Below are 18,450 nucleotides of genomic sequence, written 5' to 3'. Positions count from 1 at the left end.
AAACCCCAATATAGCCACATATAATGCTCGGTCACTCACTACCGAGGAAAGATTCAAAGAAATAGAGGAAGACATCTCAAAAGTGAATAAGTATATTTTGAGTACCAGTGAAGTTAGAAAAAAGGGGTAGGCTTATCACACTCCCATCAGGCCATTTATGGTACTACAAAGGAGAAGAGGAATTGACAGTCGAAGGCGTCCGTTTCTTTATTCACAAAATAATTGCCATACCAACAGAATGCTGATGTTACTCATATCATGTCCTTAACATACTTTTGATACTGTTCGAAGACATAAAATAAGCCAGCATACCTTGACAAAGTAGATCTTTTAGAATTTATACTTTATTGTAAAACTTAACTGAAAACTTATAAAAAATTATTTCGGTTTCGGTACATTTTAAGAAAAATAATTTGATTTTATTAAAACTATCATTTTTATGATGTAATAACAATAAAACATTGGCATTCTCGCATGTTTTTATGAGTTTTACACCAATCACTCTTTTTAACCATTTTTTAATAATATACCAGAATGTAGATTTATCACAGTATTATTTTTTCTTGTTTAAAGTTCTCTGTTTCTCAGCATGGATAACTACTTCATCCTCGACTTGAAGACCTTTGCGCCTCCTTACATCTTTTCGTAACTTATTTGCCCGCAATGCAGAATCAACGTTAATGGTCTCGTCTTCGTCATCTTCATCCTCAACTGGTTCATAGAAAGGATCTCCATCGATAATTTCATAATGGCTGAATCTACAAAAATATCCAAATTAATAAATTTGATTAATATACAAAAAATGTATACCAGATAATAGAAACTTTAAAAATGTTCCAAATATTTAATACTATTACAAGAATTAATATTAAACTCAAAGGTTTTCAGGTTGAACCGCGTCGATTATCACTGCGCCGATTATATGGAGCAACAAAAAGTCAGGAGACTTCTGTGGTATGTTACTGGCTTAAAAAGTTGGAGGGCCCAGGTTCGAATCCCGGCACCGACAAAAATTTTCAATTTCTAATTTAACTGAGCTGCCACCGTGTTTCGGAGGACACGTAAAGCCGTCGGTCTCGTCTCCGAAAGTAGTCGTTAAGTCACGTTAGGGGTGCTTGCGCGACCTGAAAACCCTAACACTAAACCTTACCCAGAAGGTTACACGAACTTTACTTTTTTTTTAAGAGACTTCTGTTTGACAGCGAATTAGATTAACCATAAATTCACGCTTCCAGAAAGCTATTGGACAATGTTAGGAATAACCTTTTATTCTGACAATCCCGCTACAGTTTACCCTTGAAAAAGACTATCTTTTGCACTGTTTACATATGGAAAAGTTGTTAAAATGAAAGTAGACGATTGCATCTCTTTTCAATTTGAAGTCCACCATTGTTCTACATATGTGTCGAGTTATTTAACTCTCATCAGGAACACTATCAGGAAATCTATTTTGCTGTTATAGTAACATAACATGCCTGCGTACGCTGGCAGCGACCTCTATACCAGGTGTTACCAAATAGCGGAGCGCGGTCCGCATCCGGACCGTGAGCTTGTTTTTTGCGGACCGCCGTTAAATTCAAAATATAGTAATAAAATTAAAGTGTAAAATTATAATCAAATTTAAATATACAAATAGCTTTACATTTTTCTCTTGTCTTTACAACCTACTGTCTTTATCTCTCTTTAAAGCTTGCCATTTTCGTGCGCTACCGGGACAGAAAAATGAAGAGTTTGTTGAAGAACTTTTGACTACTTTGCAAATGTCAGGAACTACTACAGGAGAGGATTTACACAAGGCTGCGTTGAACTATTTTGGCAAGGATAGTTTGGATTTAAAATAAGTTATTTCGATCACTACGGACGGCGCTGCAGCGATGGATGGGTGAAGAAAAGGCTTGGATCAGCGACTAAGTAGCGATCCTATGTGCAATGGAGATCTAATATCGTATCATTGTATTATTCACCAAAGTGTGTTGGGTTGCAGTTTAAATCCAAATCTTCACAGTAAAATGTAAACCGTCATGAAAATAGTGAATTTTATACGTGCTGATAAGATGATTTTATCTTTGAAGCATAGTCAATTCAAATCATTCCTAGAAAACACTAATGTTCAGTTTGACTGAGCAAAGGCTGAGAAAAGGTTTAGTGGTTAAAAGATTCTTTGCAATACTTGACAACATAAAAGAATTTCTGTCTACTATTCATAATGAAGCTGCAAATGACCATTTGGGCTTCCTCTTGGATACAGAAAACGTTGCAACTATAGCATTTTTGGCAGATATCTTCAGACATATGAACTTCTTGAATTTAAAACTACAATACAAGGGAAAACTTGTTTGTGAACTTCTGCCGCATATTAGAAGTTTTTCTAAAAAGCTTGAACTTTTTTTTGAGGATATTAAGGCAGAACTTTTGCATTTTCCTCTCCTTAAACCTGTTTGAGATAGTAATAAAGATATTGATGTTACCCAGTTCTCACGTTTTATTAATGAACTTGATTTAGAATAAAAAAAAACGATTTGCTGTCAAGCTGATGATTAAGCAACAGTTTTTCACTTAAGCCTAATGGTGTATGGACCAGCGAAGCAGCAGACGTTTTTAAGAGTAACAAAGCTGCCCTTCAGATGTAAATGATCGAGTATCGGGAAGAATCCGTTTTAAAGGAGGTTTATACTCAAGTTCCAGAAAAGCTTGTCTGGGACAAATTTTGGAATAAATATGTGTGTGACAAAAAATATTCAGAACTAAAATCTTTGGCAATGAAACTGTACTGTTTGGTCAGTAGCGCACCTAGAATTTGCCTCTGGGGGGGGGGGGTTTGGTTGGTCACCAAATTTTTTTTTATGATGTTACCTCCATTTTGAGTCCTTAAAATGTGTAAGTAACAGTGTCGGAATAGGGTCCTGGGGGGGGGTTAACCCCCAAAACCCCCCCTCGGTGCGCCACTGTGTTTGGTTCAACTTAGGTGTGCGAAGCCGCTTTTTCAAAAATGAACTTTATTAAAAATCGGTACAGATCTCGGTTGACAGATGAACATCTAGGTTAATGAGAATCAGTTGCACTAACCTCACTCCAAATTTCAGACAGGTTGTACAAAATAAAAAGTGTCATTTTTCTCACTTATAGTTTAATTGTGTAAGGAGTTTTACCTTTATTTTTATACTTATTGTAGTCATTTATTTTGAATTTAATTAAACTAATGTAAGATTTGTTATGTGCGTTATTTTCCCTTATTATCTACATGTTAAATAAGAGTACTTTTCATTTGAGCATTTAATTAAAATAGTTTTCAGATTTATAAAGCTTAAAACAAACATCCATCTTGCATTGAAACTAATGTAGAAAAGTTGAAAAAGTAGAAAAAATGTTAATTACCATTTTGTACCACTTTGTACCATTTTGTATAAATTTCTAACTTTTAAAATATTTTCAGTAATAATTTACAATACTGCTGTAATCAAAATGTACTGATAATAATATCAAAACAATACACAATTTATATTTCATTTACTGTACCAGGAGAGTACAGTGGCCAAAAATACAATGAGATATTAGTTTGCTTTTCCATACTTATATAGTTTTTTTATTCACTGTAAAATGTACAGAACTGCAGTTGCAAAAGAAACAAACGGTATTTAAGGTAAGCTGTTACTAACATTTAAATGTTTAAATAAAATTAGATATGTTCCATAAAATTGTTGAACACTATAGTTGCAGAACTATTCTATAGTTCTATTCTATTGCTGAGTGTCTGGACCGCGGAAGTTTATTAGGTTTTCGAAACAGGCCCTCAGGGAATATAATTGGTGACCCCTGCTCTATACAAAGCAACAAGAAGTCACGAGACTTCTCTTCAATGGGTGAATTAGGTGAACTGCAAATCCAAGCTTGCTGGACGCTATTGAATGATGTTAGGAATAATGTTTTATTCTGATAATGCATCTAAAATTTACCCTTGAAAAACACTATCCTTTGGACTCTTTATGTAGAGAAAAACTAATGTCTTTTCTCTATATAAAGAGTGCAAAAGGTACAAGCCTGGATGAAGAAAGAAGTTTAGATGTGGGCTAACAACTATATTCCTTACAAAAATAAATGTTACGAAATATAAAATCAGATTAACTGGATAAAACTTTCAGTGATAATCAAAACAAAGACTAAATATTTATATAATAATTAAACACTTTAAATGTTAAAGTTTTATAAAAAAATAAGTAAAAAGAAAACATTTTTTTACTTCAATTGATATGCAAGTAAATTTTATTATCTGGTTGGCGTTGGCATTAACCTAGACTTTTCTAATGCTAACTTTAGATATTTAATGTTGTTATGTATCATGTATGTACCTATTATAATTTATTAGTTATTTGATTAAATTCTATAACTTCAAAAAAATAAAATCCTACCTTAAATTGGGATTTGCCTGTCCAGAAGTAGTTTTTCTGACTTCACCAGCAAAGCCTTGACTTTCAATAACTGGAATTTGTGCTTTAACAAGAAAGATTTTTTCTTGCTCATCCATACAAACATCATCAAGTATTTTACCATTTCTCTTACTAACCACAGTATACACTTTTCCCAAAATGCTTGTGTTTACTTGAATTTCTGTCACATACATTGGTTCCATCAATCTTTGTTCCTGTTTCTCAAAAGCCCTTTTAAAAGTTTCTTTAATAGTGGATTCAATAGCAGATGTAGTTTGTGGGGTTATATCTTCAGAATTTATCTCGTTACACAGTTCAAATTTGGTAATAATAAAAGCACAGTTTGCTAATGGTTCTTCACACAAGGGACCAGCTTTACACAGAGTATTAAATGCTTTAATGATGCAGTGATCAAACAAAGCTCTCTTGTCAGTACTATTAAGTTCCAAAAATATATTATGCTTATAATTTGCAGTGTTGTTTACTAAAAGATTCACAAAATTACCTGTTACACCAACACTCCAAATCTTGTTATGTAAATTTTGCCAGCATGATGCACCTAAAGATTCAACTGATTCTAACTGTTCTTTTGCATGTAATATAGCCTTTTTTGTGGCTTCCCTCTTAAATGATTTTTCTAGCATTTCAGTGTTAACATTACTATTATTTCCAAAAGACTGTTTAGCTATATCAATTAAACTCTTATATTGGTGATCTTCAACCATTTTAAAAAGATCATGATTGTTTTTGATTACTTCCAGTATATTTGCAGGAATTGATACTGCAACCACCTCTAAATTCAAATGTTTTGTCTCTACACTTACACTATTTGCCATTAATTTGGAGAAATGAGCATCATTTTGAGCAGGAACAAGAGTTTCTCTTAAAGCAACCATAGGACTAGAAACATGAATATCAATAGGAGCAAACTTATTTTTTAGATCTTCAATACATTTTCCTAAATGTACATCGCCAGCAGTGAGTAGTACTAATTCTCCTGTTTCTTGAATTATCACTTGAACACAAGAATCACTTTGAATAAGAAATTTTAAACCTTGGCGAAGAATTGGCAAGTCCTTTGGGTTTGTAGGTTCAATAGCATGCCTCATAACAGGTTCTATTTTAAGACTTTCCACAAGAGGAACAACATTTAAATCTGATGATAATGTAGCAGTTCTTAAAACACATGATTCTAGACCTCCAATGCCACAGAAGTTTCCAGCAGGAACACACTCCACCAGAGTTAATTCTCTGCCAAATAGCATATATAATTCTTTAATTACAACTTTATTAACATGTGGATTATTTTGAGTAAAATTTTCAGAATCCTCTTTAATTTTAATTTCATCAGGTAAGTATGACCCAGTCATGGCAAATATCTCTTGACCAACATGAAGTGTTCCACTAAAAACTCTAGCTAAAGCTATAACAGATATTTCATCATTAATACTGTCAGGGGTTTCATTAATAAGTTCATTTTCCTGAGAACTAACTTTAGAAGCAGATTCTATATTTTGAACTTTGGGAGTAACCTCTAAATTTCTTGGCTTAATAATAAATGGTTTAGGTTTATTTTGTGAAAGATTTTTCTTATTTATACAAAACATCTTGGAAACATATGATATAGATGTGATGTCGTCTTTACTTGAAATATTCTCTAAGTGAGGTTTTACACTCTCAACACATTTATTAAAATATGGGTCTTCACAAAATTTATTGATATTAAGTAGGTATTCGATTTTTGCTTGATCAATTTTACTAGGGGAAGGCATTTGTTCTAAACATTGCAAGAGTATTGTAGAAGCTAATGGTTTCCATGCTTGTAATATTGCTCTAACTTGAATTTTGGGGTCATTATGAGTCATATCTCTAGTAATGTTTTTTATTTTTAATTTTTCTAATATTGTTTGAGTTTTGTCCTTCTCCATCCTCAGTATAAATGTTTCATATATGTGAACAATAGTTTTAAGACAAAATTGAACAAATAATGGGCATTTCTTCTTTTCAATAGCACCTGTCTTTATTTCTTTTGATGCATTGATATAACAATCAAAATTCCACATTTTTTTGTTTAAGGAGTCAACAGTTTCATTTTTTACTAAATTAACAAAGAGGTTTGACATTTGTTTTGTAGTAAAACCCCATCCATCAATAGCACTTGAAAAGATAACATTTCCTGTATCAGGACTGAACAACAGCCCAGTATCTTCAATATCAATATCATTATGAGTAAAATCATACTGGTAAAGTTCTGCTATTATAGCATTACATCCTTCTATAATCCTAAGTATGCACTGAAATATTTCATCTAAATTCTTTTTAAGTTCTACTACCAGCCTATCAAATTTATTTAATATTAAAATCATTTTTGTGTGTTCTTCATAGGCTTTCTTAATGGATTCTCTTGTTTGGACACACACCCCTTCAACAAGATCTACTAAGATTATAGCACCATCACATACTCGTAAAGCTGCACCTACTTCTGTGGAAAAATCTATATGACCAGGAGTATCAATTAAGTTTAGTAATACCTTTTTGTTTTTGTCTTCAATTTCATCGAATACTACATTCAAAAGTGAAACAGCACTACTTTTCATTGTAATTCCTCGTTCTTGTTCATCTGGTCTATCATCTAAATAACGAAGAGAGCCTGCCAAACGCTTGCTGACCAAACGATTTGTTGCTAAAAGGGAATCAGCTACTGTAGTCTTTCCATGATCCACATGTGCTAAAATACAAACGTTTCTAATACAAGCTGGGTCATTCATGCAAAACTGAATCTCCTCCACAGTGGGCTTTATACAATCCATTTTAAAAAATATACTATTATCATATAAATTAAATGTAAAATATTATCATTTCAAAATTCAAATTGAAACTAGGTTATATATCACATATCAATGTCACTTTTATTTTCTTCTGTGTTAAAAGTCAAAATTTGGCCTTGTACATTGTACAATACACAACTTAACTAGCTTCTACATTTACCTAAAGTTTGTTTTCAATATTGTTTTTGATTTTGTGTTATAATTACCCTTAGAATAATTCTAAGCAATTATTATTCCTTTTTTAAGGTGCCAGTGCATTTATTAGCCACCCTAATTTGAGACATATTTTTATAAAACAAACTTATATATTACTACTAACCTTTTAATTATATCATATTAGTGTGTAATATTTAGTAATTTTTATTAGAACATTGGATTATAATGAAATAGTTGTTGATATCAACAAAATAATAAATTTTGCTCATATAACCTGTTTGATTTATTATGGTTTTTTGCATTGAAGTTTGACAGCGACTGTGCGAGGTTGCCAATTTTTGTGATAGGTTTGTTTCAGTTTTTAAATATTTTAAATGATATTTATTTAAACAAATCAAAATATCTCTGGATGAAATTTATAAATTGTCAAAACAAGTTTAATTTATGTTTTGGTTTTATTCCTGAAAAATGGAAGTGAGTTCTATTATTGACATAAATAATATAACACAAAAAAGCGATACTGAATTAATTCAATATTTACAAAATATTGGATTACTTAAAGAACAATTTAAATGTAAAGTTAGACAATGTCGACGTCCATGTGTAGTGAGACAGAAAAATGGGTATAAATTAAACCATGGTTTTTGGTGCGGCAAATGCAAAAAAATGTATTCCGTATATACAGGTACATTTTTTGAAGGATTGAGAGTACCAGTCAGGACTCTATTTTATGTAATGTGTTTTTGGGCAAGTCAGACGCCAGTTAAAAGTGCCGCAGAAATAATTAATTTGGAAAAACGATCTGTATACAGATATATCCGTATTTGAGAGATGTGGTTTCTTGGAAACTTTTACAAGAGGAAGAACCATTTTTATTGGGTAAAATAACAATACAAAATATTAACATTTAGTTACTTTTCAAATTCTTATTATTGCAGGTGGAGAAGGACACACAGTTTAAATTGATGAAAGTGTTGTAACAAAACGAAAATATAACCGTGGTAGAATAATTAAAGAACAATGGGTTTTGGGAATGTACGATATAGTTTTAAAAAGGGGGTACATAACATATGTAGAAAGTAGGAAAGGAGAGGTATTAGTGGAGATTATTAAAAAACACGTCCGGGAAGGTAGTGAAATTTGGACAGACCAGTGGAAGGGATATTCCAACTTAAAAAATTTAGGGTATATTCACAAAACTGTAAATCACTCTAAATTTTTTAAAGATCCACTAACAGGGGTCTGTACAAATCAGGTAGAAGGGTATTGGTCTCGTCTTAAACAATACCTAAGACGACTTGGAGTGATGAGCTCTCCATTTCTACCGGAATACATCGACCAATTTATGTGGGATGCATTATATGGACGCAATGCTCATGATAGGTTTAAGAACATAGTAAATTGCATTAGACAGAGATATAACTAATTTATATACATATATATATATATATATATATATATATATATATATATATATATATATATATATATATATTATATATATATATATATATATATATATATATATATATATATATATATATATATGTATATATATATATATATATATATATATATATATATATTAAAGTATAGTATGGTATGTTTTTTTAGATTAGGTTGAATTATATTAGCGTAGGTTAGATTGATTTAGTTAGTTCTTTAGTTTTGTGAATTTTCCTTCATGAGCCGCTATATATCCTAGTGACTCCCGTAGATCCTCGATTAGCCATGCTCCGTAGGAGCAGTATACCCACTAATATATTTTATGTTAATTAGTTTTTTTTATTTAGGTTGGGTTGGGTTAGTTTAGGTTGATATGAGTTAGGTTAGGTTTAGGTTGCGTTAAGTTAGCTTTGGTTAGGTTCCCTTCCTGGACCATGAGATGACCTATCTACGCCCGTAGGGCGTCGGTTTCTCTTTCTCCATAGGAGAAAGACACCCACTAATATATTTTCTTTTTAAATAGTATTATTTAGGTTAAGTTAAATGTGGTGTGGTTGGGTTAGGTTAGGATGGGCACAAAAAATTAGATTTCTATCTAAGTAACGGTGGTAGGTTTTAGCCGGAATGCGGTTAATCCGGCACTACTGAGTGTCATGTTCCGTGGCTGCTCTTCAAGCAACCAGAAAAAGATTTCCCCCATCGTCTGTCAGCTATACGTCCAATACGCATACCTTTTTAGGCTATTACTGGAATTTAGCAATGACACAAAAAAAAAACTATATAATTTATATATATATATATATATATATATATATATATATATATATATATATATATATATATATATATATATATATATATATATATTGATATGATATAGGAGAAAGAAAGATATTGTTTAAAAAATTAATTTATAAGTTATATACTAGATAATTTTAGATATAACAAGTATTTGGTTATTTTAAGAAGTTATATACTAGAGAATTTTATAAAAATATATTTATGTGAGGGCATTTTTAATAAATTAGCATATAATAAGTGTAAAAAAGTTGTATTTTAATGTTGTAAATATATTTAAGTGAGCCATGTGCATAGGCAACCAACTATACAGTAAATTGACAGACAGAAATTAATCATAATACGAATATAAAGTGGGGTTATAATAATAATGTTAGTTTAAAATGTTTAATTTATATATATTTAATGATTTAAATGTTTATTCTGATCTGAAAAGCCTAAATGTCAACAAAATTATTAATAGAAAAGAATGGAATTCTCTAGATCGCCGGAGATGGCCATGTTTGCGAAATGGTTTGTTCCAGAAAATTCAGACATGTATTTAATAGAACAAATGGAACATGATTTATTGCCAGATGATTCTAGAACAGAAAAAAAAGATATAAATGCCCGGTGATTTGGATTAGGATCGATCAGTTATGAGTTACAGTTACTATGAGTCCAGTTTATTATGAAAGTTAGTAGACACATTTAGTTAGTGAAGTCAATTGTTCAGAATTTTCAAGATAGTGCAGTCAGAAAAGTTTTAGTAAGAAAGTAGGTCCAGTCCATTCAGTTACAAATAGTCCAATTGTTTAATATAGTGAGTTAAATGAAGATTAAAAATTATGCATATATTTTAATGCACATTTATAATTATACACAAATAATTATTGAAGATTAAAAAAGTAATAGTATAAATCAACTTATAATAATTGGATATTGGTATATTGAAAAGAAGAATAAATATAAATGCTGTTTTGCTGGTTTGCTTGGTGGTTTATAAATGCTGGTGAAGAAAAATATATCTTAAATTGGTAGAAGCTGATAATTGGAAAAAGTAATTTCACAAAAACAAGGATAACCGAAGTACGAAGACATTCAGTGGTGATTAGAATCTATATAGTGGAAAACAGTTCATTTAGGCATTCAGTGAAAGAAAGGTACAAAATTTTGTTAATATAATTTAGTTAGTGTCATAACAGTTTCAATTTTGAAGATAGTTTGTTTAAATTTTACATTGTCTATAGAATTTAATTAGTTTTATAAGAATATCAATTTAAAGATAGTTTATTTTAAATTTACATTGGCTAGGTTGGATATATATGTGTGTTTCATAATAGTTATAATAAAGATAATTTAAAAAAGTACTTACAAACTAATTCTTTGAGAACCGCGATAAAAACCCTATATTATTAAAATACTCATTGCTCATCATTCAAACAAACAATACATCATAATATATATATATATATATATATATATATATATATATATATATATATATATATATATATATATATATATAGAAATGTAGCCATAAGCTCCCTTACTATTAAGAATCATCAGATTCCGATATCCGACGTTATAAATAGGAAGAAATCAATATTTTTATTATTATTGTAATTATTATGTTTCAATAGTCAAGTTTAAATCATTAAATGTAGTAGTTTGTAGAATTTCTCAAAAATTGTAACTTTTTATTTCAAAATAAAGATTTTTTTTTGAGAATATCGACGTTGAAGAAACATTTCTGGCGCTGCGAACAGGATATTTCATACAGAAACATAATCGTTTCCTGGTCTACATTAGTTTAATGAAATCCTGAAGAACCTGGTAAAAGAGAAAAATGTATTGGAAATCAAACACGATCATCCTTGCGTAAGTTTTTCCTTTCTTTACCATTGTTTATGAGCATTTATTATTTTAATTGAATTCTTAAACATTCACATTGAATTTATTATTTATTGTTTATTGAATTTATATTATTTATAACATTTTACTTCAACGAATTTTTATATATACTTGCATTTATATTTTTGCATATATTTTATGAGTACATTGAATGATATATCCCAAAATAGTATCGAAAATTTAAGTTTACTATTCGACAATTTAAATTTAAAAATAAAAAGAAATCTACAAACCTCTAAATCTAAGCCTGCATCTAAATTACGTTCCAAAATGCCGATGACCAATAGCGATATTGCTAGCCTTTGCTCAACTCTGCCCGAATTCTCTTCTGGAGACAACCTCTCCACCTTTATCAAAGCAGTAGATAATTTAATAGTTTTCTTAGGCACCCAAGATTTAAATCCGTCCCAAGAATTTATCTTAAATTCCCATATCGTATCTCGAATTAAAGGAGAACCTAGAAATTTCTTAAACTATTCTAATAAAACCAATTGGACAGAAATTCGTCCAGCGTTATTAACTAAATACGGAGACAGACGTTCCGAAGACATATTAGTAACACAACTATCCACTACCGTCCAAAAACATAGTGAATCCTACGACAATTATCATCAGAGAATAACTACAAATCTGAACGATTTACTCCAACACATCACCCTAAACGATAATCCCGCGACAGTCACTTTTAAAACTCCATACTTCAAAAACATTGCCCTCAAAACTTTCTGTACCGGAATCAACGAGCCTTATTGCGAATACTTATCGCATTTTGAATTAAATTCCCTAGAAGAAGCCCTTCAAAAGTGTATTGCCTACGATAACCACAAAAATCAACAACAATACATGAACTTCCTTAAGAGCCAACAAAACAAAAAGGCCCCACTCAAAAATAAACCCTATCAATCTTCGAATAATCAAAGATCCACAAACTTTCAACCCACATACTCAAACTTCCAACCCACGCATTCAAATTATGTGAGACCTTCAACTCACAACACAGAGCCCAATTTTAACTTCACTCCACAACAGAACTATAATTTTCCTCAGAGACAAAATTTCAGTTCTCACGAACAAAATCAATCCTTCCAACGAAACAATGTCCCGAAAAACAACCAACAAAGATTAAATAAATATAAAGCTCCTCGACCCCAACCAAATTTTGCTACTCCAATGAGGTGTGTTCAAACTACCACAACCAGAAACCATCAGCCCATGACAATTACAACTAATAGAAGCCACAATTTTCACATAGACTCAAATGATACCCAATATTTCGAAAATGATTTTGAAAATTACGAATCCGAACAAGAGCCCGATTTGCATGATGAAAATCATCAGGATTTTCAAGCCATCCCGTTAAACGATCATCCACCCCCTGTATAAACCTATATAATATCGAAAGTTCCCCTGGGTTACCCTGCTTCGTTACACCCAAAACACATCTACGCGTTTTAATCGATACCGGCGGTTCCCATTCAATTTTAAATCCGCGAGCTCTCAAACTATTTGATAAAAATCATATTTATCGAAAACCTTTTTCGCTAACGTCAATGAAAATTACTTCCAAGCACGATTTAAATATTAAGACGCCACTATTCCTAGAATATGGAATTCCACAAACATTCGACGTAAAAGTCGCCGACTTTAGTCAGCACTTTGGTATCCTCCTTGGAACTTACGATCTGAAAAGATTCCACGCCACAATTAGCTACGCAACTCATACTTTAACCTTTGAGAATCCTCATGTTAGCATTCCATTTGAAACTTTATACCAAAAAATTCCAGTAAGCGTTCATAATGGTGAAGTTTTATTGCGCGAAAGACACTTTCAAGGTATCAAAATTCCCCATTCTATTCACGTTGCAAAAAAACGGCTTTATAGACACTATCGACTTACCTATGCCGATGAAATTTAATAAGAGAATTGAAGTTGAGAACTTTTGTAATTATAATATAGTAAAAATTCCAACGACGCATTTTAATGAAAATAAAATCCGTACTTCGCACTTAAATAACGAAGAAAAATATAAAATTATAAATCTTTGCAAAAAATTTAAAGACGTATTTTACGACGAAAACAAAAATTTAACTTTCACGTCAGCTGTTAGACACGAAATTAAAACGAAGGATGAAAATCCAATTTATGTAAAGGGATTTAAAGGGAAGAAATAAAAAAACAAATAAATAATTTATTAGATAATAAGATAATTCGACCGTCAATTTCACCGTACTCAGCTCCAGTTTGGATAGTACCAAAAAAAGCTGATGCCTCAGGTCAGAAAAAATTTAGATTAGTAATTGATTACAGGAAGCTCAATGATCATACTGAAAGTGATCGCTACCCACTTCCTCAGATAGATGAGATACTGGATAACTTAGGAAAAGCCAGTTATTTCACAACATTAGATTTAGCTCAAGGTTACCATCAGATTGAAGTTCATCCGGATTCTATTCGGAAAACAGCCTTTTCAGTTCCGCATGGTCACTTTGAATTTTTACGTATGCCCTTTGGTTTAAAGAATAGCCCAGCAACATTCGAAAGGTTAATGGACAATATTCTTAGGCCCTTTATTCATAAGTTTTGCTTCGTCTACATGGACGATGTCATTATTTTTTCCAAGTCACTGCAAGAACACTTAGTTCATATTGCGACTATTTTTGACACTTTTAGGAAAAATAATTTAAAAATTCAGTTAGACAAATCCGAGTTTCTCACGAAAGAAGTTTCTTTCTTAGGTCACGTAGTGACAACCGAAGGAATCAAACCTAACCCAGCAAAAATCGAAGCTATACAAAAATATCCTCTACCAAAAACAGTAAAAGAAATTAAATCATTTCTTGGTTTAATCGGTTACTACCGAAGATTCATACCCAACTTTGCAAAAATAACATCCCCATTTTCGAGATGTACTCGAAAAGGAGCAACTATCGACCCCACAAATCCAAATTATTTAGAATGTTTTGCAAAATGCAAACAATTGTTAACTAATTCTCCAGTCTTACAATATCCAGACTTCGAAAAGCCTTTTGTACTGACTACAGACGCCTCTAATATAGCTATAGGATCAGTATTATCTCAAAATAATCACCCTATTGCCTACTATTCTCGAACTCTAAATTCCGCAGAACAAAACTACTCCACTATTGAAAAAGAACTTTTAGCCATACTAGATTCTTGTAAACACTTCCGTATGTATTTATACAACCAAAAATTCACTGTAGAAACAGATCACAATCCTCTCGTATGGATCTGCAAAATTAAAGACCCCACTTCTAGATTAGCCCGATGGAGACTTAAACTAGAAGAATATGATTTTGAAGTTAAATATAAAAAAGGCAAAGAGAATCAAGTCGCTGATGCTCTTAGCCGAGTCCAAATAAATGCCTTAAGCTCGAGTTCAGAATGTGCTGAACCCCCGAATTCAGAATGTGCTGAACCACCCGACAATTTCGACATAGACGATTTCCTTGCCGATTTTGACAACTTACAAAACAGTACTAACACACAACATACATCAGTTGAGAACCCTATCACCGGAATAGAGATTTCACCTGAACCAATTAATTTATCCTCAAACCAAATTATTTTTAAACCAGAGTCAAATAATTTTGAAATTAAATATAAAAGAATTTTTAACAAACACCGTTACACTGTCACTTTGACAAATAATTGGAAAACAGAAATAGCAAATACCTTCCAAAATATCCTTAGACCAAATCAAAAATTTGCAATAACAATCCCTCACGAATTTAGACCTTTTATCTGTAACTATTTTAAAGAAAAAATAAATTCCACAGTCAAAGCAATATTTTGCAATATACTACTTCAGGACATAGAAGAAGAAAACCAACAAATAGAATGCATAAAGAAATATCACGTAGAAAATCACAACGGAATAATTGAAACCTACAAACATTTAAAACAAAAATTTTATTGGCCCTCAATGCAGACAACTATTTCTTATTTTATCAATAAATGCGAAATTTGCCTAAAAAATAAATACGAACGACGCCCTTATAAACTTCCCCAATTAGGACCGTTGTTAGGTCAAAAACCTTTTGATATATTACATATCGATCTATTCCACTGCAATAAAAACCTGTATCTCACAATAATATTCTTTTTCCAAATACGGTCAATGCTATAAGCTCACCGACAAAACTTCCATTTCCATACTAAATAAATTAAGACACTACTTTTCGCACCACAATTATCCAAAAAAGATTGTATGCGACAGCGGCACCGAATTTAATTCCGCAGTCATTAAAGAATTCCTAAATATCCACAAAATCGAAATACATTTTACAACAGTAAACAATTCTTCCTCAAACTCTCCAGTAGAGCGCTTTCATTCAACTCTTATTGAAAAACTTAGGACCTTACAAGCCCAAAATCCAAATGATTCGTTAGATGACATTCTAACACACGCCATTTTTATTTACAACCAATCAATCCACAGTTCCACAGATTATTCCCCTTTCTCAATTCTGTACGGACCCTATGCAGAAGAAATACATTTCGACTTTGATCTTCCGATATACGAAACATATAATCAAAGACATAAAGAAGAACTCCAACCCTTTATTGCAGAATTATATAATAAACAAAAACAAAAAAGACAACAACTTTTAGATAGACAAAACGAAAATGCCGAAGATATTCCGGAAATAGACCTTACAAAATCCCTATATGTTTCTAAGAAAAAACATAAGTCCAAATTACAAGCCCCTTTCTCCACTATTCATCCAGAAACGCAAGACAAAACAAAAATAATCGGTAAAACAGATAAACAAAATTTAACAAGCACTCACCTTAAATATGTAAAACGAATACGAAAACATGTAGATAAACCTACTCAAGACCCAAATTTTTCACAGGACAATCCTCGCCCTGGTCCATCCACTCAATATTCAGGAGATTCCGAATAATGGTTACTATGCTGAAGAGATAGGCAAATCAAGAGAAATCTCCCACTATCACAGACATTTTCTTCACATTCCACTAGATAAATTATCCGACACTATTGACGCTAGTCCGACAAGCTATTTCAAAGATCACTTCAAAAATGCACCTCTCTCGCTACTGTACTCCCAATACACCCACATACAAGAACAAACAAAAGACGATCTACACAAGATTACGCGAAAACAGAAACGCGGACTTTTTAATTTTCTAGGTACAGCCATCAAATACGTGCCTGGAAATCCAGACGACTCTGACTTAGACTTGTTAAAATCACACATAATCTCTTTAGAAAATAAACAAAACGAAATCATAAAAAAATTTAATAACCAAATATCTTATGGAAACTCTTTTAACACGAGATTCGATAAACTTTTAGAAAAACTGAATTCTGATAATTCAATTCTCATATCTGCACTCAACAAATTATCAGCTAATTTTGACAGCTATATTCTACACAATGAGATAATAAATCTCCAAAATATAAACGAATTTCTAATGAAACTTATAAGAAACTTTATCTGAACTTAATATCTCCAATATAGAATTATTCACTTTAAAGGAAATAATAGACCTTAAAGAGAACCTTCTCAAAATTTATCCCAGAAATTCAATTCCCAATAGTAATGAACACCCTTACGAACTTATAGAGTCAACAAAAACTTTAGTTTGTGTAACTTCAAATACAATGCTCATAATAATTAAAATCCCTATACTCCATGAAACTCCTTACACTACCTATAAAATCTATCCCATTCCAAACAAAGATCATGTTATGATTCTGCCACCTGCAAGCTACTATACAAATAATAAATGGTTCAACACTTGTATAGGACAAGGCGATAACATAGTTTGTTCCAACTATGTACAATCCAAATGTAACATACCCAATGTAGATAATTGCACAAAAACATTAATCACAGAGAACTTTTTCCAAGAAACCAGCAAAGTCATATTGCTAGGAATAGTTCACCCAATGAGAATCCAGCAGATAGAAATTAATTCAACCAGCCTCTTGACGACAGATGTACCAATAATGATTGAAGGTATCCAATTTAATAAAAAGACGTCTCAAGACATTTCCATTCCAAAAATTGTTCCAATAAAATTAATACCAAACCATGAGATGAAAATTGAAAAATTAACAATCCCAGAGACACATGGCCAAATTCAACCAATAGATACCATAGAAGTACTACCCCGATTATCCATAGGACTGAGCACCACTTCTGTTATAATATTTTTAACTATTTTAGCTTTCCTAATAATCTTCCTAATTAGGAAAAGAAAACGAATTTCCAAAATCCTATTTGGAGAAAAATTGCATCCTGCCCAGATCCAGATACTAGACGAGCTGATAGCCGAAGTGAGAATATTTGTGATACTATACATTTTTATAGATTTGTAAACGTCGCAGTCAACTCTCAATATGGCCGCCCAAAAAGTGTGAAATTTTCAATTTTCAAAGTCATTTTTTATTTAAACAAATGGAAATTCCGCAATTTTTTTTTTGTAAATAGCTTAAAATAATGTATATTTTCAAGATTTACAAAAATTTTTCACGGAAGCGGGTGGCTGATAAATGTGCCGGAACCCTTTTTTAATAATAATCAGCAATCAGAACATTTAAGCTATACCATTTTTTAAAGTAAAAACGTTGCACATCACAATTTATATAAATGACGTTATTTATATTTAAAATTTCCAGAACGTCAACCTTAGAATTCAAATTTTCCTAACACAGCTAATAATATGAAACCCATACGGAACTGCTCGATGTCAACATGGTATAATAATCAGAAAAATGTAATCATCATTATATTGGGAATTTTAGAATTATGATGATTAAATAACCAAAAACATTTGTTATTAATAATAATATAAATTTTTATGAAATAACTTTTTAAGTCTAATATTCCACAAAATAATAATTTTAATTAAA

General features: G+C 31.5%; 1 protein-coding gene across 1 annotated transcript; it reads right to left on the bottom strand.

Moving 5' to 3' along the window:
* Positions 1 to 328: 328 nt before the first annotated feature.
* On the bottom strand, positions 329 to 7,460 carry LOC140443652 (elongation factor-like GTPase 1). The gene is made up of 2 exons (XM_072535018.1): positions 4,407 to 7,460; positions 329 to 758 (listed from the first exon to the last, which is right to left on the bottom strand). The coding sequence occupies exons 1-2, from the start codon at positions 7,232 to 7,234 to the stop codon at positions 554 to 556; spliced, it is 3,033 nt and encodes a 1,010-aa protein (XP_072391119.1). The 5' UTR covers positions 7,235 to 7,460; the 3' UTR covers positions 329 to 553.
* Positions 7,461 to 18,450: the final 10,990 nt, after the last annotated feature.

The sequence above is a fragment of the Diabrotica undecimpunctata genome, chromosome 6 (genome assembly GCF_040954645.1).
Source record: "Diabrotica undecimpunctata isolate CICGRU chromosome 6, icDiaUnde3, whole genome shotgun sequence".
Lineage (NCBI taxonomy): Eukaryota > Metazoa > Arthropoda > Insecta > Coleoptera > Chrysomelidae > Diabrotica > Diabrotica undecimpunctata.
Note: the sequence above shows the minus strand (reverse complement) of the source record. Positions and strands in the feature narration are given on the sequence as shown.